The sequence below is a fragment of the Cygnus olor genome, chromosome 1, assembly GCF_009769625.2.
Source record: "Cygnus olor isolate bCygOlo1 chromosome 1, bCygOlo1.pri.v2, whole genome shotgun sequence".
Lineage (NCBI taxonomy): Eukaryota > Metazoa > Chordata > Aves > Anseriformes > Anatidae > Cygnus > Cygnus olor.
Genome location: NC_049169.1, coordinates 46,389,782 through 46,416,412, shown reverse-complemented (window position 1 = coordinate 46,416,412; position 26,631 = coordinate 46,389,782). Strand labels below are relative to the sequence as shown.

At 36.8% G+C, this 26,631-nt stretch overlaps 2 protein-coding genes across 6 annotated transcripts in view; one reads left to right on the top strand and one right to left on the bottom strand.

Annotated features, from left to right (window-relative positions):
• Positions 1-3,689: 3,689 nt before the first annotated feature.
• Positions 3,690-13,888, bottom strand: LOC121069950 (IKBKB interacting protein). 2 transcript variants are annotated; one of them, XM_040556513.1, is made up of 4 exons: positions 13,480-13,888; positions 12,421-12,649; positions 10,692-10,809; positions 3,690-4,741 (listed from the first exon to the last, which is right to left on the bottom strand). In XM_040556513.1, the coding sequence occupies exons 2-4, from the start codon at positions 12,612-12,614 to the stop codon at positions 3,986-3,988; spliced, it is 1,068 nt and encodes a 355-aa protein (XP_040412447.1). In that variant the 5' UTR covers positions 12,615-12,649; positions 13,480-13,888; the 3' UTR covers positions 3,690-3,985. The 2 variants fall into 2 exon arrangements, with proteins under 2 accessions (XP_040412447.1, XP_040412436.1); XM_040556502.1 differs by lacking the exon at positions 3,690-4,741 and adding an exon at positions 6,406-9,338.
• Positions 13,889-13,898: 10 nt separating this feature from the next.
• The window catches only part of APAF1 (apoptotic peptidase activating factor 1), a 37,541-nt gene continuing 24,808 nt past the window's right edge, over positions 13,899-26,631 (top strand). For 3 of the 4 annotated variants that reach the window (XR_005819749.1, XM_040556432.1, XM_040556441.1), the window contains exons 1-11: positions 13,919-14,051; positions 14,492-14,567; positions 15,927-16,068; positions 16,354-16,543; positions 17,427-17,624; positions 18,659-18,842; positions 22,794-22,906; positions 23,439-23,570; positions 23,949-24,187; positions 24,765-24,932; positions 26,116-26,247. Coding sequence is in view for 3 of the 4 variants with exons in the window: in XM_040556432.1 (XP_040412366.1) it covers positions 15,931-16,068; positions 16,354-16,543; positions 17,427-17,624; positions 18,659-18,842; positions 22,794-22,906; positions 23,439-23,570; positions 23,949-24,187; positions 24,765-24,932; positions 26,116-26,247 (1,494 nt within the window). In the remaining variant the exon portion in view is untranslated. Of the gene's footprint in view, positions 14,052-14,491; positions 14,568-15,926; positions 16,069-16,353; positions 16,544-17,426; positions 17,625-18,658; positions 18,843-22,793; positions 22,907-23,438; positions 23,571-23,948; positions 24,188-24,764; positions 24,933-26,115; positions 26,248-26,631 lie in introns of all 4 variants that reach the window. The other variant, XM_040556418.1, reaches the window with a different exon arrangement.

The window sequence follows — 26,631 nt, the reverse complement described above, 5'->3', positions numbered from 1 at the left end:
TTGTTGTGAGCAGGAAGCATTGAAGTTTAACAAAATGAAATGCTCATAAGACCATCCATGGAGGAGAGCATTAAAAAGAGACTTTGTACATTGTACAAGTTACTCTGGGAAGAAGAAAAAAAAGCATCACTTGTGCACTGAATATCATAGTTTATATCTGAATATCTGTTTAAAGGTATGCTTTAACACACTGGACTTTGCTGAAAAAATTTCAACTTCTAATCTTGGGAAAGTGAGGCACTACTGTGAACTTTTAAGACAGGCAGAAGAGCGAGACAAACTTATTTTATACAGCGAGGTAAACATCAGGTAAGCCAATGATAAGCTAAAGTTCTCAGACAAGATTGTTTCCTGTTGTATGGAGCAAAATCTTGCAGTTCTTCTCTAGAAAAAGTTGGATAACCTGTGGGCAGTTGTTTTAAATATGTGCAGTAATAAGAGAATCTTAAATTCTTTTTCTCCTTCCTGAAACTCTCCTATTAAAGATGCTCAGATAGTTTTATCAAGGTAAATCTGAGATAAGACTTCAAGGGACAGCCAACTCTTCTCTTTTTTTTTTTTTTTTTTTGACTGAGAAAGGCAAAAGAGTTCCACTTCAATGTTCTGTTCCAGTGGAAAAGCCGAGGAGAGAATTGCCTTGCAGCTGTTAACTTCGTTGATATTCAGCCATAGTTTGGATGCTTGAGATGGAAGGTTTTAACATATAAAATGCTGTTGCACAAAGGGTTGCACAAAATATAACTTAGGCAACTCCAGAATGATCATTAAACCCAAGAGTGTTTTGTAAAACATGGATTGTGTATGTGCTACTTGTGTATATTGCTTTATGGAGGAGAACACATTCTTGCTATTGCTGGAGCTGAGATTTGCTTTCTGGTTTAAAACATACTGTCTCCATAAATTTGGAATAAGAACTCCATTGACACCCCGTGTTTGTATTAGAGTGTACTACAGATCAAATATGCTGATACTTGCTGAAATGCTTGTTACATATTTTAAAATGGGCTATAATAATACAAATAGTTGTAATTCATTTGGATTTCTACATAGAAATGATGTAGTTCACAGTGAAACCAATAAACATCTTGTGTTTTTTTTATAGCAAATATGAGTACCTCTTGGATAGATGAGCTTAATAGCTAGATGGCCTTCTTACAGGATACAATTTTTGTGACTTGAGTGGTGAGGGAGAAGGCTGTTGCTAGCAAACTTCTTGGCTGAACTGATGTTCTGACATCTAAAAGCAGATTTTATTGCATTGGAATTACTGTACTTGTGTCATTTTTCAGTATTCATCACTTACCATTGTTAACTTTTTTTTTTTTGTTCTCCTTATCAGTTACTGTCTAGAATATAATTGGCAGTTCTACATGCTAAAAGCAAACGTCCTGAATAGCATAACAGGTTGGACTGTATGGGATGATAATGCTGTAAGTAGCATAGCTGTAATATTCATCACTACCTGAATCTATCACTTAAAAAATAAATAAAATAATAATTGTAGAGGGTATCATTGAGCACCCTTAGAAATGAAATAAATAAAGTTTTTAACTTTCCCAATCTGTTACACTCCTCACTGCTGACAGCACTAAAGCAAGTAGGCAAGGCTAGCAGTCTGATCTAAACTTGTGAAAACATACCTCACCTTTTCCACTATAGAACAAGCTTTACCTCTGTCCTTAGACCACAGGTACTCTAAAACTTTTTTTTTTTTTTTTTTTTTTTAGTACAATGCAGATCTGTACTTGAAAGGCAAAGTAAAAGTTCATAACACCTGTACAGACTCTGGGAGTATCACAGATAACTCGCCCTCTGAGGATGTTACAGTGGGTGTGTGAACTTTGATTATAATTATTATTTTAAGTAAATTTTACTTCTGTGACTTAAACTTTTTCTCTTTTGCTTGGTAGCAACAAAGTGTCTGAAAGGATCATAATACCTGATTTGGACCTGAACCTCCCAGGGAGGAAGGGTGGCCTGCATACCTTTGTAGGTGAAGGGAAATTGATGATTCTGTAACAGATTTTGCATATGTAATTTCCCATGGACACCACGTATACGACTGTATACTAAGTTTTATGTTCTAGTATTTGTAGCTTACTCATTTGTGTTTGAAAGTGAAATCACCAATTGTTTTTCGTGGCTTATTTTCTGGTTACTGTTCAAAGAGAGAGAGTGCTCTTTTCATTCAGAAAGACCTTTCTGCTGTTGCAAGACTTCTCTGATCAACTGTGCAGCTGGAGTGTAGTTTCCATTTCTCTCACTTGTGTGGATTAAACCATGTAGAGATTTTGTTGAGGCGACAATCTTCATATTAGTCAAAATCTGATATTTTTATGATACATTCAGGCTACCTTCACTCATATTTTCATAACTTGTCATGAGGGTTGCACAGCTCCCTGTTTCAAATTGTAAGTCTCTGTTCCTACACTGGAAAGCAAATTTATTCATTGCAGGCAGTGTATTTGCCTGGAAAAACACTGCATAGTCAGTGTATTTTGGACCAAAAATATTTAATAGTGATCTATTTTTACCTAGTTTTGCCTCTGAAGATTTTGATACCAGAAGATTAATTGCATCATGAGGGCCTTTGTGAAAAACACTTAGAACAGATTTCTCAGTTAAATCAATTTTCTTTTGCTAGTTATGACTACTATGCTTGGTGCCCTCTTTGACAGGACTAATATGAGGTTGCACAGAAAAAAAAAGTGGTTTAAGGATGAAGGCAACACAGCAAGCAAGGTATGGGAGACAGCAACATGAAGAAGAAAAGATACCAAATGCTGAATGAAGGTGAGAATAGTGAGTGGGAGGAATGATCATCTCTTCCATCAAACCAGTAGCCAACTAGTTGCAAGATGTTCAAATATGACCAACTAAACAATTAAGAAGTTGTAAAGGCCTTACTATACTGTTATACTTTTTAATATAATTTCATTTTTAGGGATTTTTCTCGATTGCTGCCTCTCTCCTAACTGTTTTTAAAATTATTTCTATTCCTAATTAAGTCATTTTCCCCTCTTTTCTCTGCTAAGCCATACCTCAGCATCATGTTACTTCAGTCTCTCTTCTACTGCATTTTCAAATGCCTCAGCTCACTTAAACTCTTGTTCTTCACCACAGAAATACTGCCAGGGGCTTACATCAGTCTGACACTTTGAGACTTAAGTAGTTTCTCTTTGCTGATCTTGCTGCTCACAGTAGTGTAAGGCTAAACAACAATAAATGGCACTGTTAGGATTCCTGAGTGGATATGGTGACACTGGGAGGCCATCAATAGGCTTAGAAGGTCTTTCAAAGCACCACCCCTATACGGAGTTTGATGTTTTAAAGAGATGATAATGTTGCACAATTATGTGATTACAATTACATGATTACAATTATAAGGTCTCAGAAAATCAACCATGATTGATGTGAAAAACTTTTTGCAGGGCGTCAACAGTATTTCTGGGCATTGCTTGGTTCCCTGTATTATTTAGAAAAAAAAAAGTGAACTACTATAGTTTCAAAAGTCAGAATTAACATATTGAGACTGCTAGTGTAGTTTGATTAACTTTTGTTTATTTGGAAACTGCAATTTTATGCAGTTTACAATTTGGAAACTGCTCCTTTGAAGGAGCAAAGGAAAGCTGATTTGTCAGTCTTGGTCCTGCTTACTGAATGAAAGTAAAGGTAGATACAACATTTTATGCTTGTATACTGTTTTATTGTACAAAACAAGCAGTTTATTAAATATAGCACGTCACGCTTCAGAAAGACACAAACATGCACAGAGAAGTTTTTTGCTCATATTATAGCTTGTTGTCCCTCAAAATCAGTATGATCTTTTTTCCCCCTCTTTTAAAAGAAAGAGGACAAGTCTTTAGTTAAGTTTCAGTGTGCTTCCAAATGAAGCCTTTAAATATTGTCTTTCCTTAGTACTACTCATAATAGAGTAACACTCCTCAAACACTACTATTCTCCAGGCAATGTCATTTCCCAGTGATCAATTCATCTCTGAAATCTTGGTTATTTCATCTTTCATATCTTCGATCTCAGTTTGAACTCTTGTTAGATTGGTCAATTTCTCGTTCAGTAAAGCAATTTCTTTCTCACGTCGCAATACATCCTCAACTAATCTTCCTATTCTCAGTGTTAGGTCATTTACTAAAGGTTCCAAGATGGCAAAATCCTTTTTAAGATTGTACATCTTGGGTTTTAAATCATTTGCAAATGTAACAGTCTTCAGAACTTTTGCTCTGTCACCTTCGAGATTCAAAAGTCTATCTGAATGTTTGTCAAAATCACTCCTTAACTCAGACAATGCTATCTTAATTTGTTCAATTTTTCTTGCATTACTGGATGCTAAGCTTTGTAGCTTTGTACTTCGGTCAATGCTACTAGTAAGCAGGTCACCTATATTTTCTACTGTCTTCTTTTCACCTTTTTCTACTTTATCTTCTAGCGCTTGCAAAGAACTTGTCAATGCAGTCATCTCTGAGACAAGGCCTGAAATACGCCTTATGTCAGTTTTTACTGTCACAATCTTCAAAGTTATGTTTTTTGCTACAGAAGCTGCATTCTCTTCAGCACTTGTAACTGCATGAAAAAGGGTTGTTAAATTCTTCTGCAGTTCTTCTTTCTTTTTAATTATGCTGCTAGACCATGTTTTCATTGTATAAATATCTTCCTGTAGATGTTTTATGTGAGAAGTTACTTGGAGATCTTCCAGCTGTTCCAATAAGTTCCAAGTCTTTTCACACTAGAGAAATACAAATAAAAATATTTGACAATTTTTCTAACTTAACTCCTACATCAAGATTAAAGTTATACTCTAATGAAATACCTTAGTATTCTGATATTGAAATTGAGAGTAAACCCTGTCTTTAGGAAATAAACTTGTGTTGCAAGACAATTAAAACGTTCGTTTTTCCTTTCAGCATATGTAACAAATTCAAATATTACTACTACTTCTGTTCTTAAAAAAAAAAATATACAGGAAGGTTCTATATCATTTCGTAGCATGACCTGAGGGAGGGAGGGGGAAACAAATCATCAAATGCAAATTTCTCTTGATTTACAGAAATTTTTCTATTGTTTATAATCTGTGTGATCCAGAAAGATTCATGCAGGAAGATATTCAGAAACATTTTAGAAATCTGCCTACTTTAAAGATTTAATTCCAAAGTCATGGAGCATAATTAACAGATGCGTTTTTATTTTGGGGATTGCAACATGAATTTTGAACAAAACATTCACGAGAAAAAAACAAAATGAATTAGGCGTCATTCTCTTTTGTTTAAACAGCCACCAAAATGCATCACACACAGAAAAATATTACTTGAATAGCCCACTTTCCTGGAAACTATGTTAGCGAGGGAAAACTCATGCTACTCTTGGATTTTTGGCTGAATTTGCTAGTTCACTGTTGTGTTTTGTTACTTTAAATGATTGGTTCTTGGTTTTCAAATTTGGGAGGAAGAAATGAAAATATCTGCTCTCTTATTCATACCTCATAGGAAAATAATACAGTACAGACATGTTGAAGTATTTCAGAATCATTCACGTTATCACTTAGTTTCTATATCTGAGATGAAATCTGGTTGGGATTATGCTGATTCTTCATGTCAGTAATAACTGTTGACTAGCTACCTAAATTGGCAATGATGGTTATGATATAATGGTTAAATTTAATTTTAAAACAACGAGACTCCAAATTACACAGAATACTAGAAAAAGATGGAAGAGCAGGTCAGGTCTTCAAACATACACACTAGTAATAGCTTGGTTTTCAGCAGTGGAAACATCAATGCACATGAAGGCTGGAACCAGACCTATGACAGGCATAGCTACCATCTTACTCTTCTCCCTAACAAATGGTTCCTTTCTCTGGTAACAGAATAGCATTTGAAAACTCAGAGCAAAACATAAAGTCTCCATATTTTTTATTACTATTTTTATGAGAAACACTAAGGACAGATCTTTTATTCAGTACTGCACCTGTTTTTTGCACTTATGTTAATACCCTATTAAAGGACTACCAGGTTGTTTTCAATACTTAAATGCACTTTTAAATTATGTTTCCTTTCAAACATAAAACTTAATGACCAAATTGAAAGGGTAAGCAGAACAATAACAATGCTTATTTGTTAAAGAACCGACAACATATGTTCCTAATTAACTAGTATTTCACAACTCAAGATGCATCTTCATTAAAATGATTGTCAGTAATCTCCCTCGACTAATAAAAAGTATCCTATCAACCATCCGCTTGACTATTAAAAGCTAATAATTCTGCAACTAGGCACACACAGAACATTAAAACAGAGGTTGACAAATTAAACAAATTAAAATTAAGGTTAGCCACACTACTAATTTTAAAAACAAAAACAACAAAAAAACCATCTTACTACTATTTTTTTTTAATTGGAATGGCATTAGACAATGTAAAATCTTCCGGGTACTGTCTGCTGGCAAACTTTTACTCCAGATTGCTTTCTTTGACTGACACATAGCTTTTAATCATCCACATTTGTATTGTTTCTGAGCAAGCTCCCATGCAACTCAGTAGAAAATGTTTTATGATCTCTATTCTTTTTTATTATTTGATCAAGTTTTCAGAATAGGTTTGACCCGCTGACCTGCACGAATGATACTAATTTGTTCAATCCACAATAAGCCAGTGCAGATCTTGGAGGAAAAAAAAAAACAAAAACCACCGAACAAGCAAACAAACATATTCTAGAGGCCATAATTAGTTTCACAAAATCATACTAATCTTTTTTTCTGAGGCCAGTAGTAAAAATAACACCAAAGAAACAAGCATTTAAACTTCTTGTTAGTGTCAGTCATTCCTCATTAGCACAGAACTGTTTGCTTAAAAACAAAATATTAGAATTTACAATGTAAAGAGCTGTGCTGGGTTTCCTAGTTAACGCCTCCTAAAGATGAGGATTTCCTGTTCCATCTTATGTATATTCAATTTTTAACACAGACTGTGATGATGGAAGGCATTAAATTGGGGACCATACCATTGGTGTGTTACCACCCTTCTCCAAGCAGAGATGAAATAAAAACACAGTAAAACACACTTGTGAAGAATATTTTAAAAATATTTTAGTATAGTATATATTTATAGTATTTTTAATCAAACACTGAACATTAAAGTATGTATTCTGCACTCTTTTCTGGAAGACCAATTCATTTTCTATTAGATTATGCACCAGGACAGGGTGATACACTGCAATGTATTTTTATTGAATAACTGTAAACAGATGTAATCTGTACCTAAGCAATAAATATATGAAACTGCTTTCTTAGCATTGAGAAGTACAAGTTTAATTAGTATCATCAATGTGCAGCATTAACTACTTAGAGAATAATTCAGTACAAACGAATGTAGAAAAATTGAATAACTTAAATTAATTCATAAACATTATACATTCATACTGCCTACTAAGCAATTTCCTTCCCAGAATTCAGGAAATGGACATTACCAAGATGTATGTCTGTAGACACAAAATTACGGTGGTCCTCAGATCCAAATTTCAATATATAGCTACCAGCCCTATAATATAGCACTATACCCTGTGTAAACTGATCTATGAATAGATTCCCGCCCCCAACCCCCCACCAGAAGCGCATAAAATCAATGGCTTCCGTGAATTGCAGCCCTTGTTTCACCAAAGTTTAGGAACAGTGTCAGTTGACACTGTCAACAGTTTCTTCTCCTTTGAAATGCAAACCAATGCCAAACAAGTCACGTTATGCCTAAAAGAGAACATTCTATAGAGGAAAACTCGTAACATTTCTAACAGCAATAAAAAAACCTCTCAGTCTAATACAATGACTGATCACACTGAACTTGCAAAAGAAATAATGGAATAAAAATCCCAGCAGGAATAAGGACTTCAGTCTATACTTAGTCCAAAGACTTCAATGGGAGAACAAAACCGTGACTGAGTTTAGGAAGGAAAAGGATGGAGGTGAAGTCTAATGAGGCTGTTTGCATGAAGTCAAAGAAATAAAAGATAACACCAGCTGCTATATACCCCCCACCTGTAAGTACCAATAAAATACAAGGTTCTCAGTAAGGGGTACTTTACTAGTGTTTTCTGCAGTGCTGTTGTACCTAAAATTCAGCATCAGCTGTTAAATATGTATTTCGTGCTTTCTTGCATATAATAACATGCGGAGATTCCCACTTCCCCTTGAGAAGTCGGTATCGTAAGCACAAAAACGTTATGATATATGTAACATATTAAAAATTATCTACAGTGTACAGCTGTCTAGAGCCAAGAACCTAGTTCATTGTGTTACGAAGTCCATGGAATACGGTAACAAGAAGTAACAACATAAAAACCAAAATTTTTTTCTTTTTAATGGAAATGAAATATAAATTACAAATTTTAATCTGATGTCTGTATTTCCCCCCTCAGCCTCCCTCTCTCCTCCCCCTATATGCTGGAGTCAAATTATAAATAAACTATTAAAGTGCTTTTTCATTAATGAAAACCCTAAGTCCAAATTCACTTATCCCCATCCTGGTCATTTTTTAACTTAGAGCCTTCTAAAGTTATTCCTTCAGCACTTGAAGATACTTTTATGTCAGGTACTACTTCTTCTAAAACCACTGTTTTATTTTGCAGTTTCAATATGCTGCCATTGTACTGCATGCCTTCAAGAATGTTTTGCATCATCATTGTATCAGAGACAGTTTTCAACATATTGTTTTCCACAGTATACAGCTTTGTTGTTAATCCCTCTATCTTTTTCTCCATAGTTAGCAATTCACTTGATAGTCTAAGAATAGAATGAATAGCATTTTCAATTGTTGGCAAATAGGTCTTGCACTCCTCAATTTTAGGTTCATAGGCTGCAAGTTTCTGATTGAGGTCTGCGTCCTTGGCTAACAGACTATTCTGTTCCTCTTCTAGCTTCTCGACTGCCTTTGCGTGTAAATCCAACTTTTGTTCAACTCTAGCGAATTCCTCATCTTCTTGCCTTTTTACTGTTTTAATATTTCTGGCTGTGCTGTCTTCCAAATCTTTTAATCTTTCTGAAAGGGATTTAATTCTTTGGTCAACTTCATTAATTTGGGAAGTAACTTCTGTATGTATGAACTTCGCTTCAGATTTTATTCCACTAGTGTTTGTGTTCATTTCGTCCAAGCTTCTTCTCCAGGAATTTGTAGTATTTTGAAACTTCTCATTAATGCTCTGCATCTTTATAGAGAGAGTCTGTTCATTGCTCTGAATATCCCTTATGATGTTATGAAGGGAAGATACTTCCTGCTTAAACTCAGTCATCACAGACATAGATGAAGCAGCATCTTGTAGGACACTTTCAGAAGACTCAAGCTGTATTTATAACACAAAACAACGTCCATATCTACTTAACAAAAGTAAGACTAGAAACCACTCACATTTATTTATCAGAGTATAAAGCCCCTTAGAAGCCACTTTAATTGTTACAAAGCTCAATGTTAATATTAGTTTTCACATTTTGTTGTTAAAAATATTGATTTATTTAGTGTTAAAGAGCCAAGTAAAAAGGTATGTTTGTTGATGAATTTCCATAGAATACATACTTTTTTTGGTAAAATATATCACACTGCAAAATGTTGCACGGGATTTAGGTTATCTGAATGCAATATATAAACACCCAAATTATAGCATAATTATGGTGTTTATATATATAGACGACAACATTATGAGATCAGTGCTAAAACAACATCGCTTACATAAGCCATGTTGTTCTCATTCTTTCTAAGATACAAATGATAATTCTGCAGCCAGCCTAAGTTTTCTACTTGATAGTGTCACACATAGCAATGAAAAAAATAAAATACTACTTTGTTCTCCTAACATTTCAGTGTTTCTTTCCTATTACTAGAACTGGTCTACTACATAACTAACTTTTCTTCAAGCAAATGTATATTTGAATTATATACAGAACAGTAATGGTAGAATGAAGTATGTGCACAAACGTAAGTTCTCTAAGTAGTTTAGCATCTAAAAAAAATAAGAGATACAACTGCTATATTTACATCCTTGAACAATGGTAATGGATTGATACACGTAGGTGCAGTAGTAAAATTAAGATGAATCCCATTCCTAAGGTGTCTTTTTAAAATAAGAATAAAATCATTTTTATATTTCAAGAGTCAGCATAGCTTTTGATGGACTAAGTGAGTTTTGCTACTACTTTCACCATGGTTATGATTTCCTTATCAATGTGCTCATTGTTAATGTATTAATGTTCATTCTACTATGTACACAAGGTCAGTAAATTAGGATTTAAATAAATAATACTAAGCGACACACTCCTTAAACTTTTTTCAATGATTGCTACATTGCAAGTATCATACAGAGTACTTCAGAATATTCTTTATCTTCAACAAAACACTTCTGAAAGGTAGATTTTACATTTATCTTCATTTTGAAGACATAAAGAACTGACAAAGAGCAACCTGAACAAGATTCAGTAGCAAATCAATAAATGAAATTAACGAATCAGAAGTGAGACCTGATTTCTTGTGCTGTCTTCACAAATGTTTCAATGAAATATTCACCAAAGGCCAATTCATAGGCAAGTAGAACACACAAAAAATTATCAAAAAGAAAAGTCAGTTAAATTTGACTAAAGGACAATGAAATAAGACAATGAAAAATGTTCATCAGAAGTTAATCATTAACATCTTAATTGGATACCTTTTCAGAAATCAAGTTGACTTTATTTTCCACGTCCAGGATTTTTTCAGCTTCTTGCTGCAAGAAGTTGTACCTTTTTTCCATATCAGCAAATCGCCCTGACTGCTGAAATAGGAACCTGCAAATTGCAAATAAATAAATAGTAAATATAACTATATAACTATAGTTAAGCATTCCAGGATCTGATTCACAGGGATTCGTGCTGACAGAATTTGCCAGATCAATATGTGATGGGGAAAAAAAACATACAGGACTTAATGAATCTAATCTGTCTTCGTAATGGAACTGCCAGTTTCTAATAGATGTGTAAAAATAAGGAAATATTTGTAGATGTGCTTCATTTTTACACAGGGTACCTTTCAAACAAAAACATCAGAGAAGGCAAAGATTTCAGAGAATACAGTGAGGTCATTATATGTTTGTAATGCTTTGCCACACAGTTAAAGTAGTATATTTCACTGATAAAGTATAATTCAACTGGTGGAAATAAAGCACAAAAGACTAATTTGGACTTTCTTACAAAGCATCACAAAATCATGTATAGCAACCTTTAGATTTAGAAAGGCTGGTTAAGCTAATGCTGCCTAACGTTAAACAGCATTAATCATTTAACATTAATCAACATGTGACCATCCAAGAACAGTAAAGCTTCTGTTATGATGATGCTAGCTTCGTGAACAGATAGTAGATATCTCAGTTCTGTACATACTGGATTCACTCACTGTGAACTTGGGAGCAGAAACAAAGTGAGACAACCAAACAAACCCCTGATTTTTACTGGGCATCTATTAATCCCTAATCAAGCTTTATTGTAGACTATTCAGCAGTCCTCTTAGTAGTAAGAGACATTTTATCTGGAAGAATATAGTTGATTTAAAATACTCGCACTATCGTAAATTGATATTCTTTAGTAGATTGCATAGCAGTTAAAAGTCTCTAAAAGAACTATGATAGTCTGCATGGACTAAGGTATGCAATGAAAGCTCAAAGTGATAGCTACAAATTGATAAACAGAATGACACAAATAAAATGATTAGAGATGTTTCTGCCTAATGTTTTATGTGTATCTATTTATGTATGTCATGCATTTATCAAAGACTTAGTATCACACAGATTGCATTATCTAAAATAAGAACAAGTTCTGCAGGATTTTTTAAAGAGTGTAATAGTCTGGACTAATTTCTTGCACTAGAGTTCTGAGAATTTCATCATAGCAGTTCTGCATAAAGCTCAGTTTCTGATGGAACTAAGGTATGGACGTCACTAAGATATACTGGAACACCTTTTACAAAGATTAGTTGTCATCTTCTTGAAGACTGCATGAAGAACAGTTTACCACACTGCTGAGCAAATCTACTCTACTTCCCTTCTACTGTTGATTTATTTATTCCCTGCCAACTGAGCCTTGTTGTGCTTACTGCAAGATTAAGTTGCTCTTCAGAGTTAGATGTAGCCTCCAAAGCAGATATTTACAATTCATGAGCAAGGCACTTTTTAAACTTTCAGCATGATTAAACAGATTAAGCTTCTGTGAATGCCTCACTGTATAACGATATTTCCACACCTGTGAATACTGCTATTCTTTTCTTGACCCTTCTAGCTTTAACATGTTTCTGCAGTCACTTAATACAAACAATATATTCGGATGTTACTAATCATGTTGTCCATGACTGAATACAGTACAGAATACAAATGAAAATATTAAAATCCACTGTAGAGGATTACCTACCAGGTCAGCACCAGGCAAGCTGCAAGGAAAATTACATTCAAGGCTGTCCGCGAGTCTATCCAAAACGAACTCTGATTATTGCTCATCCTGGGACTTGCCAGCTTCCCACGATTACTGTGCTTCTCAAGCTTTTGTGAATCTTCATTGGTCTTGGATGAAGAAATACCTTTTTTCCTCTGCTTAACTTCAGACATTTTGTGTTTTTAAAAAGCAGGAGCAAAAGAGAGAGCTACCAAACAAAACAAAACAAGAGACTTTTTGTTTACACAAATACCCCCAAAACGTTTCCTTTGGTGCTTAATATCTTACCTAGTGAGGTGAACTTCCATAAAGTGTCACAATACTTTCATAAGACTTTGTGAAGACTTTTTTAATGTACAACAGAGCACAACTTTCATTTGTTTTTCTGAACAAACTGAACTGACTCTTCAAACCTTAGCTAATTTCACTTTTCCAGAAATATTTTAGCTGTTGAAGAATAAGCCATTTTGGAGACATATTTAGAAGCACAAGAACTGAAATAAGCATGATAATTACTATTTTTATAGTTGGTGATTATTGTCAGGATATTAGCAGAAGTTTCTGTATCCTGTTTTAAATATTTGTACGTTTTAAAAAACGTTAGCTCTCATTTATAAATATAGCATTAGAAATAAAGATTTAATTTAGACATGGTCCTGTTGAAATTATTTCATCTGTGAAACTATAGGCAGCAGCTAATATGAAGCCATTCACAGAAAAATACAGAAGACTAATGAAATAATACATTTAGATAAAAGAAAAATTGTTATTTTCATTAAAAGTGAGGTCCAGCTAAGTGAATCTCCACTTTCAAAGACTGCAGAAGCTCACATTCTGCCCAGCCACGTGGAAACCCAGAGGCAGTGTCAGACCCGAAGTCTGCCAGCACTTAATTAAAAAGAGATTAATTGAGCCCGTGCTGGATTCGGTTTGGCACCGTTTGGGACAGGAGCGCGGTGCTTCTTTCCGCATCACTCCGCAACACCGCAGCTTAGGCACACATCAAAATATAAACGTTTGGATACCAGAGATGCTTACTCGGTTGCATGCACGCCTACAAGGCCCTCTTTAAGACTGTCACAAGCGTCCGAAGCTTTGGGCTGTCTGCAAGTAACGGCACCGGGACGCGCACTCCGCGCCTGAAGTACGCAGGAAGAAATAAAATAAAACACGTCTCCCCCTCACAAAACCCTAGCAGAGAAACTGTTTTGTATCTCCTCTGGTACCTGCGGGGCTGAGAGCGGGCCTTGCGGGGTGCCAGCTCCGAGGGGGGCAGCGGAGAACAACGGCTCGGGGCGAGGAAGGCGGCCCCGAGCTCGCCACGTCAGGCGCGTGCCCACCTCAGCAGGCCGCTGGGGCTCGCAGCCCGCCGCCGAGGCCTCCGCCACGGCTCTGCGCCGGCGTGGGGCGGCAGCGCCGGCCTCTGGGCTCCGGGCGTTGTTCGCCGCGGGGCGGGGCGGGGCGGGGCAGGGGCTGCCGCCGGCAGCGGGACGGCCCCGCCGCTCCACCCGCCGCCGGGCCCGGAAGGCGGAAGCGCCCGTGGGCCGCCGCTCGGGCGGTGAGCGCTGGGCTCCGGGCGAGGCCTCGTTGCCGGCGGCTCCGAGCGACAGGTAACCAGCGTCGCCCCCCAGCACCGAGGGGAAAGCGGCCGCGGCCCCATGGGGGCGGTCGGGCCGTGGTGGGTTGTGGGGAGGCGGCTGCTGCGGTTTTTGTTTTGGTTTCGCTGCGTGGCTGGGGTGGTGGGGAAAGGGAAAGGGAAAGTGCCTATAGCCGGCCTCGGTACCTGCCCAAGACTGCGGGGCAAAGGAGCAGTTTGTGTCATGGTCAGTACTGGAAAGCTTTTCCCTAAAAAATAGCTCTTACCTTGGAAGCGCGTAAAAGTATGTTTGTGCACCAGGGGCTGCCAAAGGAAGGTTTAGCCCAGCCTTTGGCAGTGTTGGGTGGTCCGTCGTGTGTCCATGGTATCAGAGTGCACCTGTGGGGAGTCCTGGACCTGGAGGACGTTGGGTTGATCTTGTGGGAATCTGTGAGGGTTTGTTTTCTGTTGTAGTTCAGCCCAGTGCTGCCAACCTCAAGGGCAGTCCTCGTGTCCCCATTGCACGATCCAAGGACTTCAAAATTTCAAGGTATGTAGAGTGAGGAGAGGATACACAGATACACTTAGCAAGTATGTGAGAAGCTTTCACAGGCCATGAATCTTTAGTTCTGCAAGCTTTCATAAAGTGACAGAAATGTGGTAAAGGACTTCAGTTCATGTCTGTGGGTCATCACCCCCAAAATTATCAGTACATATCTGTTTTTTTTTTTTTTATTATTATTGGAAACTTCCATACTCACAGTGAATGCAAGTAGTCTTCTATGAGTCTCATTAATTGTTAAAGACTGAAGTCTTTATACGTATAGTCTTTATATGTTTACATGAAGTCTTTATGTATGTATTTATACCTGCTTTATATGCCTCCAAGTGGAGCAATTGTGGAAAATCATAGAATCATTTAGGTTAGAAAAGGCCTCTAAGATCATCTGGTACAACCGTTAACCTATCACTGCCAAGTAAACCGTTAAACCACGTCCCTAAGCTCTACATCTACACAACTGTTGACCTCCACAGATGGTGATTCAACCACTTCCCTGGGCAGCCTGTTCCAATGCAGCACATCCCTTTCAGTGCAGAAATTTTTCCTAATATCCAACCTTAAACCTCTCCTGGCAAAATTTAAGACTGTTTCCTCTTTTCTTGTCACTTGGTGAATGGGAGAAGAGCCTGATTCCTACCTTGCCTCCTTTAAGGTAGTTGTAGAGCATAATAAAGTCTGCCCTGAGCGCTTCCTTTCCTCTGGGCTAAACAACCCCAGCTCCCTCAGCTGATCCTCATAAGACTTGTTCTCCGGGCCCTCCACAAGCTTCATTGCCCTTTGGACATGCTCCAGCACCTGGATGCCCTTATAGTGAGGGGTCCAAAACTGAACACTGTATCAGACTGTAGTAGATTAATTTTGGTAATGTTCAGCTGGACGTTTTGATTTAAAACAATAGCATCTGGTATCTACATAATACCTGAAGACTATTACTCATATTCACAGTAGCTTGTGAACTATTAAAATGTAAATATTTAATGTACCTTTTTTACTCTGTTGAAGAGGAATGATACTAAATTTCCCTTGTAGTACTTCCTTGATGCTGCTGTGCTGTCCAGCCAAGCTGGACAAGTAGGTCTCAAACAGTATAACTAAACTTATGCAACAGTAGTATGAAAGTCATTTTTATCAGAACAGAAGTGAATATCAACTAAGTTTCTGCAGTTTGTAATAGCAGCTTGCCTGAAGATTCACTCTGTTTTCCACTAATGCAGCTACTCTGCTACTTTTTCTGACTCTAACATAAAAATTCCTAAGATAATTTAAAACTGTTTTCATTGTACTTGTAAGTTATGTTCTGGTTCCAGCTTGACTTTTATTTTTTCTTTTTTTTTCCCCACACTGAAGAAACATGGATGTGAAGAGTAGAAATTATTTACTCATGAATCGTCAAGCACTGGAGAGAGACATCAAGACCTCTTATATTATGGATCATATGGTAGCTGATCAAGTACTAACGTTACAGGAGGAAGAGAAAGTGAAACAGCAGGTAGAATCATCTCTCACTGATTTTTATCTCCCTAGGCTGCTTACGTGTTTTATTGTCCTTTTAAAAAATAATTATTTCTGCCTATCATTACTGGATTCAGCAAATTCTTAATCGTATATTAGCTTGCAGTCTTTATTGCACTTCATAAAGTTGAGTTGAGGGCTTGCTCCAATTGTAGCCTGTTTCTGTAACTACAATCTTGGTCTATAACTGACAGAGTGATAGATTAGATGATTTCTGAAGTCTCCCAGTTTTGTATAACATCTGTTTTAATATTTATTCTAGAACACACAGAAGGAGCGAGCAGCTATGCTAATAAACATTATTCTTACAAAAGATAATAATTCATATAGATCCTTTTATAATGCACTGCTTCATGAAGGGTACAGAGATCTTGCTGCACTTCTTCAGGATGGCATTCCTGTCTTCTCCTCTGGTAATGGAAAGAGTTCTCTGGATGGAATGACTTCTTATGGTAAGTGTAACGACAGTGATCCCGGTGCTTGAAAGTAAAGAGAAGTTGTATTTTTATTCCTTGCTAAGTGACTATAATACCTGTTCCAATGAAGCAGGAGTAACCAACAAGTGCATTCACTTGCTTTGCTAGCACAGTAATCAGTATTCCTGTATTTCACATATTTAATACAGTAGGAGGGGATGGTTGACTTTTGTAGGTCATCTTGAAAATGTTCTTATTTAGTAATGTGTATTTTAAAAGACTGGAAACTTCCTGTTTTTTTTTTTTCCTAAATTGTAACGTTTTACTTAATTTTACTTTACTTAAGATCAGGTGCACGTTTACTTTCCTGTTATGCTTTAGCGGCCCTATTACAAGTCCTGCTGTCTTAGCTTCAGTCAACGGAAGGCTGGCATGGACCACAATGCTGTGCTGTTAACCGCAAAGTAAAAGCCCTACATAGCATATTTTCTTTTCTGCTGCATCCGTGGGACAGTAACTTCTGGCTGAGAAAGTGACTTGACTGTTGGGGATAGTAATGTTGAGTTCCCGTGTTTGTTTGCCATAGTTTCTATTGGTGTTGTTAATTATCTTTTCCCTTCTTGGGATTGATGTAACTAGGTCTAGCTTGCAGAAAATATAGTTAATAATTGGGACGCTACTGTAGGTGAGGAGCTGGTACCTGCTTAGTAATTTATGTCAAACAAGCAATATTTTTTCAGTATCTGCTCTTGTTAGTCCAATAGCTTTTAGAGCATTTGTATGGGATACGAGCTAGGGGAAAGAGGTGACTAGTTATTGATAGAGAATTCTTTGTTTTGTTTCTGTTTTGCTTTGTTTTGAAGAGGTGTCATGTTTAGAAATTGCTTTTCATTTTCATGTTTCTTGTTTTTAACTTCAGTTAAGACAATTCTCTGTGAAGGAGGAGTACCACAAAGACCGGTTGTGTTTGTCACTCGGCCAAAACTGGTAGATGCTATTAAACAGAAACTGTACTGCTTGGGAAGTGATCCAGGCTGGGTCACGGTTTATGGAATGGCAGGCTGCGGAAAGACTGTTTTAACAGCAGAAGCTTTAAGGGATCACCAGCTCTTGGAAGGTACTTTTATAGAAACATCTCTGTTTTTATAGATTGCTACAAGTATACACATATTGGCTGTGTATGATGAAGTATTTTTACGTCATCTTAAAAGTAATTTAGTATTTACGTTGCTAAATTCCATAGGTGGTTTTGAAATATTTGCTTGTAAGTTATAGCTTTCATATCCATAGTGCTCTAGTGCTCTCATAGTGCTTTCACAGTGCTCTAGGACCACTGAATATTTTACTAATGTATGGAAAAAGATTCTGAATAGCTTTTTACCTTGGAATTTGCTTTGGTTTATGAGAGTAGATACACCCTTAATTAACCTGAAATTGTTATTTCTGTCAATGTAAAATGCAAAATAATCATTTTAGTCTTTATTCCTTTCAGACTCTGCTTGTTGAGTCAGACTTTTACCCATGCTTTGTGAGTTTAAAAAATCGTGCTCAAACCATAACACAGATTTTAATAAGGACGTGTTTGTGGTGTGATTATACTAGTATTACGTTAGCTTACAGTCAGTGCATCATTAAATAATTTACTAGTATTTTTTCTGCATAGGACACTTGGAGGAGAAAATGCAACTGGGATAATAGAAAACATGATGGAGGGATAGGGAATACAGCATCCTCTGCTGCAGCTGACTCTTCTAGATGCTTTCTTACTCACTGTTTTGTGATGATTTCACATCCCAGCCTCTTTCTGTAGGGTGAAAACAATGAATGCTGAGTCAGAGTAGCAGGAAGGTTGGATGCAGAAGGGGTTGTCAAGGGTCAGGCAGGAATGCAAGTAGAGAAGAGGGGCAGCATCAGTGGCAGTGTGAATTCTCTGTGGAAACTTGCCCTACAGAGCCTGTTCCTTTAAAAAAAACCAAACAGTAGTCTTGTAGAATCAACCTTCTGTGTTAACGGTAGAGTTTTAAGGTTGCTTGCAATTGACTTTGCAGTTTATATTTTAATTTAAATTGTATTATTGATTGCTGTTCTACTCTGCTATAAATACTTCCAGTTTTAAATGTAAAGCATGATTAACATTGCTGCTCCTGTCAGATTACTTTCCAGGAGGAGTTCACTGGATCTCTGTTGGAAAACAGGACAAAGCAGGGCTCCTTATAAAACTACAAAATCTCTGTAGTAGATTAGAACATGACTCTACTCTTTCACAGCGACCACCACTTAACATTGAGGAGGCTAAAGATCGTCTTCGTTTGCTGATGCTACGCAAATATCCCAGGTGATGTCAGTGAAATGAAACATTATTCGTTTACTCTGAAAGTTTTGTCAGTTACTTTGGTCTAATCATCTGAAGTGTCTGTGTTATGTTTACATGTTTCTGTTTCTTAAAAAAAAACAACAGAAGAGAACATCCTAACTCTTTCATTTTTTGCTTTCCCTTTTTCTGTTTTACTGTAGAATCATAGAATCATTAAGGTTGGAAAAGACCTCCAAGATCATCTGGTCCAACCAGTCCCCTACCACCAGTAACACCCACTAAACCATGTCCCTAAGCACCAGGTCCAACCTTTCCTTAAGCACCCCCAGGGACGGGGATTCCACCACCTCCCTGGGAAACCCGGTCCAATGCCTGACTGCTCTTTTTGAGAAGAAATTTATCCTAATTTCCAACTTGAACCTCCCCTGGTACAGCTTGAGGCCATTCAGTCTTGTCCTAGATCATTAGGAAGTGATATTCAAGTTAAAGCTAACAATGCTTCTGGAATTCTCATGTAGGGACTACCGTTAAAATTTTTTATATTTCTAAAGACTGAGATAAGGGTAAAAGGCTGAAGCATAAACAGATGCTTGAAGCAGATATGTAGTATACATGGTCAAACTCTTTCCCTGTTCAGATGTTTTTTAATGGGGTAACTTAAGGGTAGTCTTGATATCATTGTATTTACCAGGATATCTAGGCTTCTGCTTAAAAAAATAACAAATGTTAACCAGCCATGCAGGAGTCACCTTCACATAAAAAAAAAAAAAAAAAAAGTATTAGTCATTGAATACTGAAAGTTGGGAATGGATGCGGTTGGAAATAAGAATTGCTCCAGCTTCAGTGTTTTGCAGGTATCTGGGGATCATAGAGCAGTAAAAGCATGTGTATATTACTGGAGAAAATCTTCCATTTCCAGAACAGTTAATGTCTTTTTAAAATGTTTGCTTTAGAGTTTTAAAGTGAAAGCAAGTTTTCATGAGATGATCAGTCATGGCCAAGAAGGCTTTCACGCTTCAAGAAAATTGACTTGATTTGATCAAGCAGAGTCTTGGCCACTGCACAGCTTTTTGCATGTTTGAGCAATAGTTGTTATTTGTTGGGGATTTCATTACTCCCTGGGAAAACCTGTAGTAAACTAAACAAGCCCTGCACCTGAGTGAGATACCTTAGGAATAATACTCCAATGTTGTGATCTTCTACGGATGATATGTAGTAGAAGAGTCATTTTTGTAAGGAAAAAAAGTCTTTCTTGCAAAGAAAAGATTAAAAAAAAAAACATTAACAAACAAAGCTCACTAAAGCAGAATTTGGATGTTTAATTCATGCGCAATATTACAGTCTCTTCTGAGTAGAAGTGCGAACTGTGTGTTATTTTCTTGTGAGATACAACTCTATGGTATTGTGAACATCATGGCAGCTGTAAAGCTAACCAGCAGGACAGTCTAACATGGCTGCTATGCTGTGCTACATTGTGTGTAGTGCATAAAGTGACTTATTTAGCAGATACGTTATTTCAAGAAAGCCTTTATGCTGAGGATACTGAGGGGAAGAGAAAATGCTGGCTTTGGAAAACAGTAGGCACTTGGTTGTATTTGAGGGAATTTCAGTTCCAGCCTTGGAAGTGTCTTACAGACTGCTGTACATCTCATGTAGGATGCTGCTGACCTGGAAATGCTGATGCAAGATAATATGTTAGATAGGAATATTGCAGAGAATGCCTGCATCTCAAGGAAAAGGAACGAGAAATAAAGCTTTTCTAGTCTGACTGCTTTTCGTTATTTTGAAGCTATGTTGATGTGCCCATACTGTTCATTTTAGTCCTGTTTCCCTTCCCTTCTACATCTCTATCCTAAACACTTGGAACGTATTGACAAAGTTGACTCCGAAGGTAGGAACTTCATATCTTTGAAAATTTTGTGTGTTTATGAAAATCGACAGTTGGATAAAGAAGAAAAACCCAAGTAGGTGCCTACAGTGGAAAAAAGGGATGGACAGAATGAGTTCAAGGGGAACGTATCTGTTCTCTTGCTAAATGGCCAGATAGCATTCATAGAATCATAGAATGGTTTGGGTTGGAAGGGACCTTAAAGATCACTTAGTTCCAAGCCCCCTGCCATGGGCAGCGACACCACCCACTAGATCAGGTTGCTCAGGGCCTTGTCTAATTTGGTCTTGAACACCTCTAGGGATGGGGCATTCACAGCCTCTCTGAGCTGGGAAGAGGTTACAGTCTCTGTACTGCATCCTGCCCAGTTAGGTATATGTCAGAATGCTGTAAGAACAAATTATGTGTGTTGTTGATGATGGGATGTCACAGTGGGCTTGGAGGTAGAGGGACTGCTTCTTATGGGGTGTGAGGTTCATACAGTGCAAGTGTGTTGGAAACCAAGCTTCACTTTCTGTGGCTTGTGAATGAGTTTGGTCTCCACTAGAAATCTCTCTGGTGACAAAAAGATACTTCATGACTTTCCGAATTCAAATTGCAAACATGGTGTGCTTCTTGGGAGTAAAATAGTAGTCAAATGAAAACTCTCTGAGCAAGACAGCATTATGTATATTGTCATATTGTGGTTAAAGAACATCATAGATTCAATTTCCTAAAGTTACAAAGTTCAGAATTAAATATCAATATCCTGCGTTTGTTTTCAGTGTTTTTGTTTGCTTGTTTGTTGGGTCTTTTTTTTTTTTCCTTTTCTTTTCTTTTTAAATAGTTCTAATTAGGGTTCACTATTTCTTGGTATGGTTGTACAACAAAGTCACTGGAACCAAAAGGCTGGGAGAACTTCGAAGTTTTGAGACTATTTAAAAGCATAAGATCAGGCTGTAATACATGCTGCCCAGCATATTTTCAAGTGTGAAGGTACCACAAAATTAGTCATTTGTGGCTATGGTAGTATTCTTGCAAAATCTTTGATTTACCCAAAAGTTAAATGTGGAGAATTAATGGGGAGATTGTATGAAAATGAAACTTGGGTAGCCAAGATTCATATGCAACTTGGAAAATATGATGTAATGTGGATACACTTGTTTATGAAGGATAAAATGCTTTTGCCATCAATGCTTATTTATGAATCATTTAGCAGAAGTAAAATATGGAAGTTTTGCCCATTTCAGTGGGAATGGGACAATGTAATCAATGACTAGTGTAGCTGAAAACTGTATTCCTGGGGCAGGGGCAGGAAAAAGGCAGTGCATTTAAACTTAGCACGATTGGTAACTTTTTCTCCACAGAACACACAATGCAAATAATCAGTATTTCTTTTTATAAATCTTTTTCCCAGCCAGCCTTTTGGACTTATTTCTCTCTTGGAACTGACTTTTTTAAATACAGTTTTCACTAACTTCACTGTCAGGTATAGGAAGTCTGCTATACATCATTCTTGTGAGGTTCTATGAGTAACATACAAATGTGACTAGGTATAAGATATGAATATGTGGTCCCTATAAAATGATGTTTACATAAAAAGAGCCCCATTGTCTTCCTTCAGAAGAAGATTAGTCTCATACAGCTTTCTGAAGATAGAAGGACAAAACTGAAAATTTCTGAGTTAAGAGGAAGTTGAAATTGTTTATCTCAAGACGTTTATCTCTAGCTTGTGTCAAGCGGAATTCTGTTAAAAAATGGAGTAAATATTTCTGCTTTTATTGACATATAATAGAAATATTCTTTAAGATTTTATCAAGTGCACTTTCAATTGCAGCCATAAATGATAAAAATTGGAAAAAGTGGTAAAATGGTTAAAAAAAAAAAAGTAAAAGTAATAAATACTAAAAACTTCATTCTGGAGATACATTCAGCTTTCTGGCACAGTGTTTAATGCCATTTTAAGATATCTTACATGTTAGCGGAAGAAAGTTATAAAGTGGTATGTTATTAATTCTGAAAATGTTCTTTCATTATTAAGATGAAATGCTGAGTCTTATTACTAATAGTTGATCTAAAATCTGCTATGTTTTTTCTTGTATTAGGTCTCTTTTGGTCCTGGACGACATTTGGGATTCTTGGGTATTAAAAGCATTTGATAATCAATGTCAAGTTCTTATCACCAGCAGGGACAGGAGTGTAACAGATGCTGTGTCTGGTAAGGAACAGTGTCTTCTCCTGCAGTACGAATTGTGGATGAATATGTATGCAGTTTGATTTTGTGAGCTTTTAAAAGAATCTGATAGAACTTGCATCTGTCAACTTGTGCACAAGTGACAAAGTTTTAGAAGTCTGTTCTATAAGACCTTATGCTCTTACATGAAATACATGTTACATGTTATCCTAAAAGTTGTACGTCTATATTGAAGAGTGCAGTGATTCTCAACAGGATAAATTGTCACTGTGTGACACTGCTGCTATTAAACTGATTACAGTATGAAGAAGTCATTGCTATGACATACCCGTAATGCAGTTGTAATTATTAGGTTATAAATCTAATTTTTTGTCCATAATGCAAACTTGATTATTTACTTATACTATTTTTCTACTATTCTTAGTACTAAGCATGTAAAATACTACGCATAAAATCATGAACCAAATCTTTTGCTCCAGATTTTTATCAGAAAATACTCATTTCCATAGCATTTTAAAAATTCTTTACATTTTTTTCCCTATTTTTCTGTGTCTAGGCAATAAATATGAGATTCATGTAGAAAGTGGACTTGCACATGAGAAAGGACTGGAGGTTTTGTCCCTGTTTGTGAATATGAAAATATCAGAACTGCCAGAACAAGCTAACTGCATTATAAGAGAATGCAAAGGTATGATACTCTCCACTTTTTAACTTACCAATGGATTTTTCTTCTGTTTTGACTTAGAGAAAGAGGAGAGAACATTCCTTGATGCTGTATCCCTTAAGTAAAACACAGGTGTTTGTTGGATGCCTTCTGTTTCTTTAAACAAAAGTGTCTCATGATGATTTTTCAAGTAGTTCTCTTCAGTGTATTTTTCTTCAGTATACTGAAAAGAGAATAATTTGGTGGGTTTGTAGATGTCTACATGGATAACATGTTTTGTTCATTCTCTACACCTCAAGAATTTTCCTGATAAATTGGGAAAATTACCTGATTTATTCAACCACTAAACTATTGAATTGTTCCTTGAAAACCTCTAAGATTAATTTAATTTTCTTCCCTCAGGTTCTCCTCTTGTGATATCCTTGATAGGTGCATTATTACGGGACTTCCCCAGTCGCTGGGAGTACTATCTCAAACAGCTGCAGAACAAGCAATTTAAAAGAATAAGAAAATCTTCGTCTTATGATTATGAAGCCCTTGATGAAGCAATGTCCATAAGTGTTGAGCAACTGGATAATGATTTTAAAGACTACTATAAAGACCTCTCTATTCTTCCAAAAGATGTTAAAGTACCTACTAAGGTAATAACAGAAATGCAGTGTGGGCTTTTTTTGTTGTTGTTTTGTGTGTGTGTTGATCTGTGGTCCTTGTGGACCCCATTCAATTTGGGATATTCTGTGATTTTTAGTGAGTGAGAAGCAATGAATTAGTCATAAAATTTGTAATTGTGTATAACTTGTCGTATTCAACATAATAATAAGTGGTAGATTGGATCCATTGTTATATCATGACTTTTAGTAGTGAAACTAAAAAATTGTAACTGAGTAAACTTGTTCATAATGTTGGTTTAACGTGTACTGCATGTATAGCTCTTTAGTTAGTTGTACTAACTAATAATTGAGCTCTCCGAGGGCTTGAAAACTCTTACGAAATTTGTCTCTCTTAAGAAAAGATACGACCACCATAAGTCAGCACAAATGGACAAATAAAGGGGTAATTTGTATTATCTGTCATATACATAGTCTGGTATGAAAGAACTGGTAACTTACTACAGTTTGTAAAATGTCTATAACTTTTACCATGTGTTTTGTTGTCAGTTAACTGTTCTTTTATGATATTAGTTCTGATTATCTTTTCTGTCTTAATGTGCATTTTTAGGTGCTCTGTATTCTTTGGGATATGGAAACCGAAGAAGTCGAAGATATACTGCAGGAATTTGTTAACAAATCACTATTGTTCTGTGATCGTAATGGGAAGTCATTTCATTATTATTTACATGATCTTCAACTTGACTTTCTTACAGAGAAAAATCGCAACCAGCTTCAGGTACAATTTTGGCTAATCTACTTACCGCTAACCTTATTCTCCCAAAGTTGGGCATTCAGAAAATGTTCCTTTGTTAAATAGTATCCAGAGCAGGTTCATATAATAGACCCACAGTACAGTCGAACTTAATGCTTCCCATCTGTCCTGAAGACCCCCTTAAATACTGGAAGGCTGCTGTAATGTCTCCCTGGAGCCTTCTCTTTTCTAGGCTAAATGACCCCAACTTTCTCAGCGTGTCTTCATAGGAGAGGTGCTCCAGCCCTCTGATCATCCTCATGGTCCTTCTCTGGACCACTCTAACAGCTCCATGTCTTTCTTATGCTGGGAGCCCCACAGCTGAGCACAGCACTCCAGGTGGAGTCTCATGAGAACAGAGTAGAGGAGGGAGAATCTCCTCCTCTGACCTGCTAGCTACACTTCATTTGATGCAGCCCAGAATATGGTTTCTGGGCTGCAAGAGCATATTGTCAAGTTCTCAATGAAACGTCAAGTTTTTCATACACGAGTACTCCAAGCCCTTCTCTGGAGGGCTGCTCTCTATTTACTTGTTGCCTAGCCTGTATTCAGGCTAATCTGAGAGAAGATTCTATACACACTGTATCTCTGTCAAAGATGTTTCCATCAGGAGAGGGAGTGTTCCACTGATAATTCCAAAGAAATCAAGACCCTACCAGAATAGAAAATTTCTTCTTTAATACAGAGAAATGCTTTTTACTCCTTTTCTCAATTTAAGGCAGTGCTTGCGGGTAAATGTCCTAAAAGTTGGGCCAAATAAATTTATCAGTTTTGAAGGAGAGGGCAGAAAGAGTAGATATGAAGAAAAGAAGAAAAAGCAAGTTGCTTGCTTTAGATTTACATATGACTTCTAGACTTGCTTTAGTTCTACATATGTAAGGGTTGTTTTTATTGTTGGCTATCCGTGATTAATGTAGTGACTTGATAGCTGTTCTCAGTCTAAGAAGGAAGGTTATCAGCTGGATTTTCTATTTTTAATATCCAGAGAATGTTTCTGGGGAAAGCCTTTAGCAATAAATTAAATGTACAGTTTTTGAAGAAAATTTTTTCTTATTTCATTTGTTGACATCTTATTTTGAGAAATAACAATAATAAAAACCTTAATACTAAAATCAGTCCGTACTTTGGTATAGCATTCGCTGAAGGTGTGTTTTGATTCGTGTTGCAGGAGCTACACAAAAACATAGTCAATCAGTACAAGAAATATTACAAGCTTAACATGCCTATTCCATCTCAAGAGGATTGCATGTACTGGTATAACTTCCTAGCATATCACATGGCTGGTGCCAACATGCAGAAGGTGAGTTCTGACTGGGTTTCTGTTTCTCTTCTAGATCCCCCACCTCTCTCCCTTACACGTGCCCTTCTTCCCTCTCAAACCTCTGCTCCCAGGCTTTTGTGCAGATATGCAGACACTGAACATAAGGCTCTTTAGGGTGTCCACTGATAATCACTGTCTATTACAATGTCTATTACAATGAAAACTACTTTATTTCTACCCTTTGTGTTTTTGTCTTTTCAACCAGTTCATGAGAAGATTTCTTATAACAGTTTGTGTTTTTTCTCTTCCTTTTGAGGAAGATTTGGTAAGAAATCTTCTTTAAGCTTTTCTGAAAATCCAGGCTCACTACATTATATGATAAAAGTAAAATTGATTTATTCAGAGGATTCAATTAGATTGGTG

Coding starts and splice junctions, on each gene's coding strand:
- LOC121069950 (XM_040556502.1), bottom strand. CDS start 12,614: ATGTCTGAAGTTAAGCAGAGGAAAAAAGGTATTTCTTCATCCAAGACC. Junction 10,810..12,420: donor GCTTGCCTGGTGCTGACCTG/GTAGGTAATCCT, acceptor TGCAATTTGCAG/GTTCCTATTTCAGCAGTCAG. Junction 9,339..10,691: donor TCAACTTGATTTCTGAAAAG/GTATCCAATTAA, acceptor TTATAAATACAG/CTTGAGTCTTCTGAAAGTGT.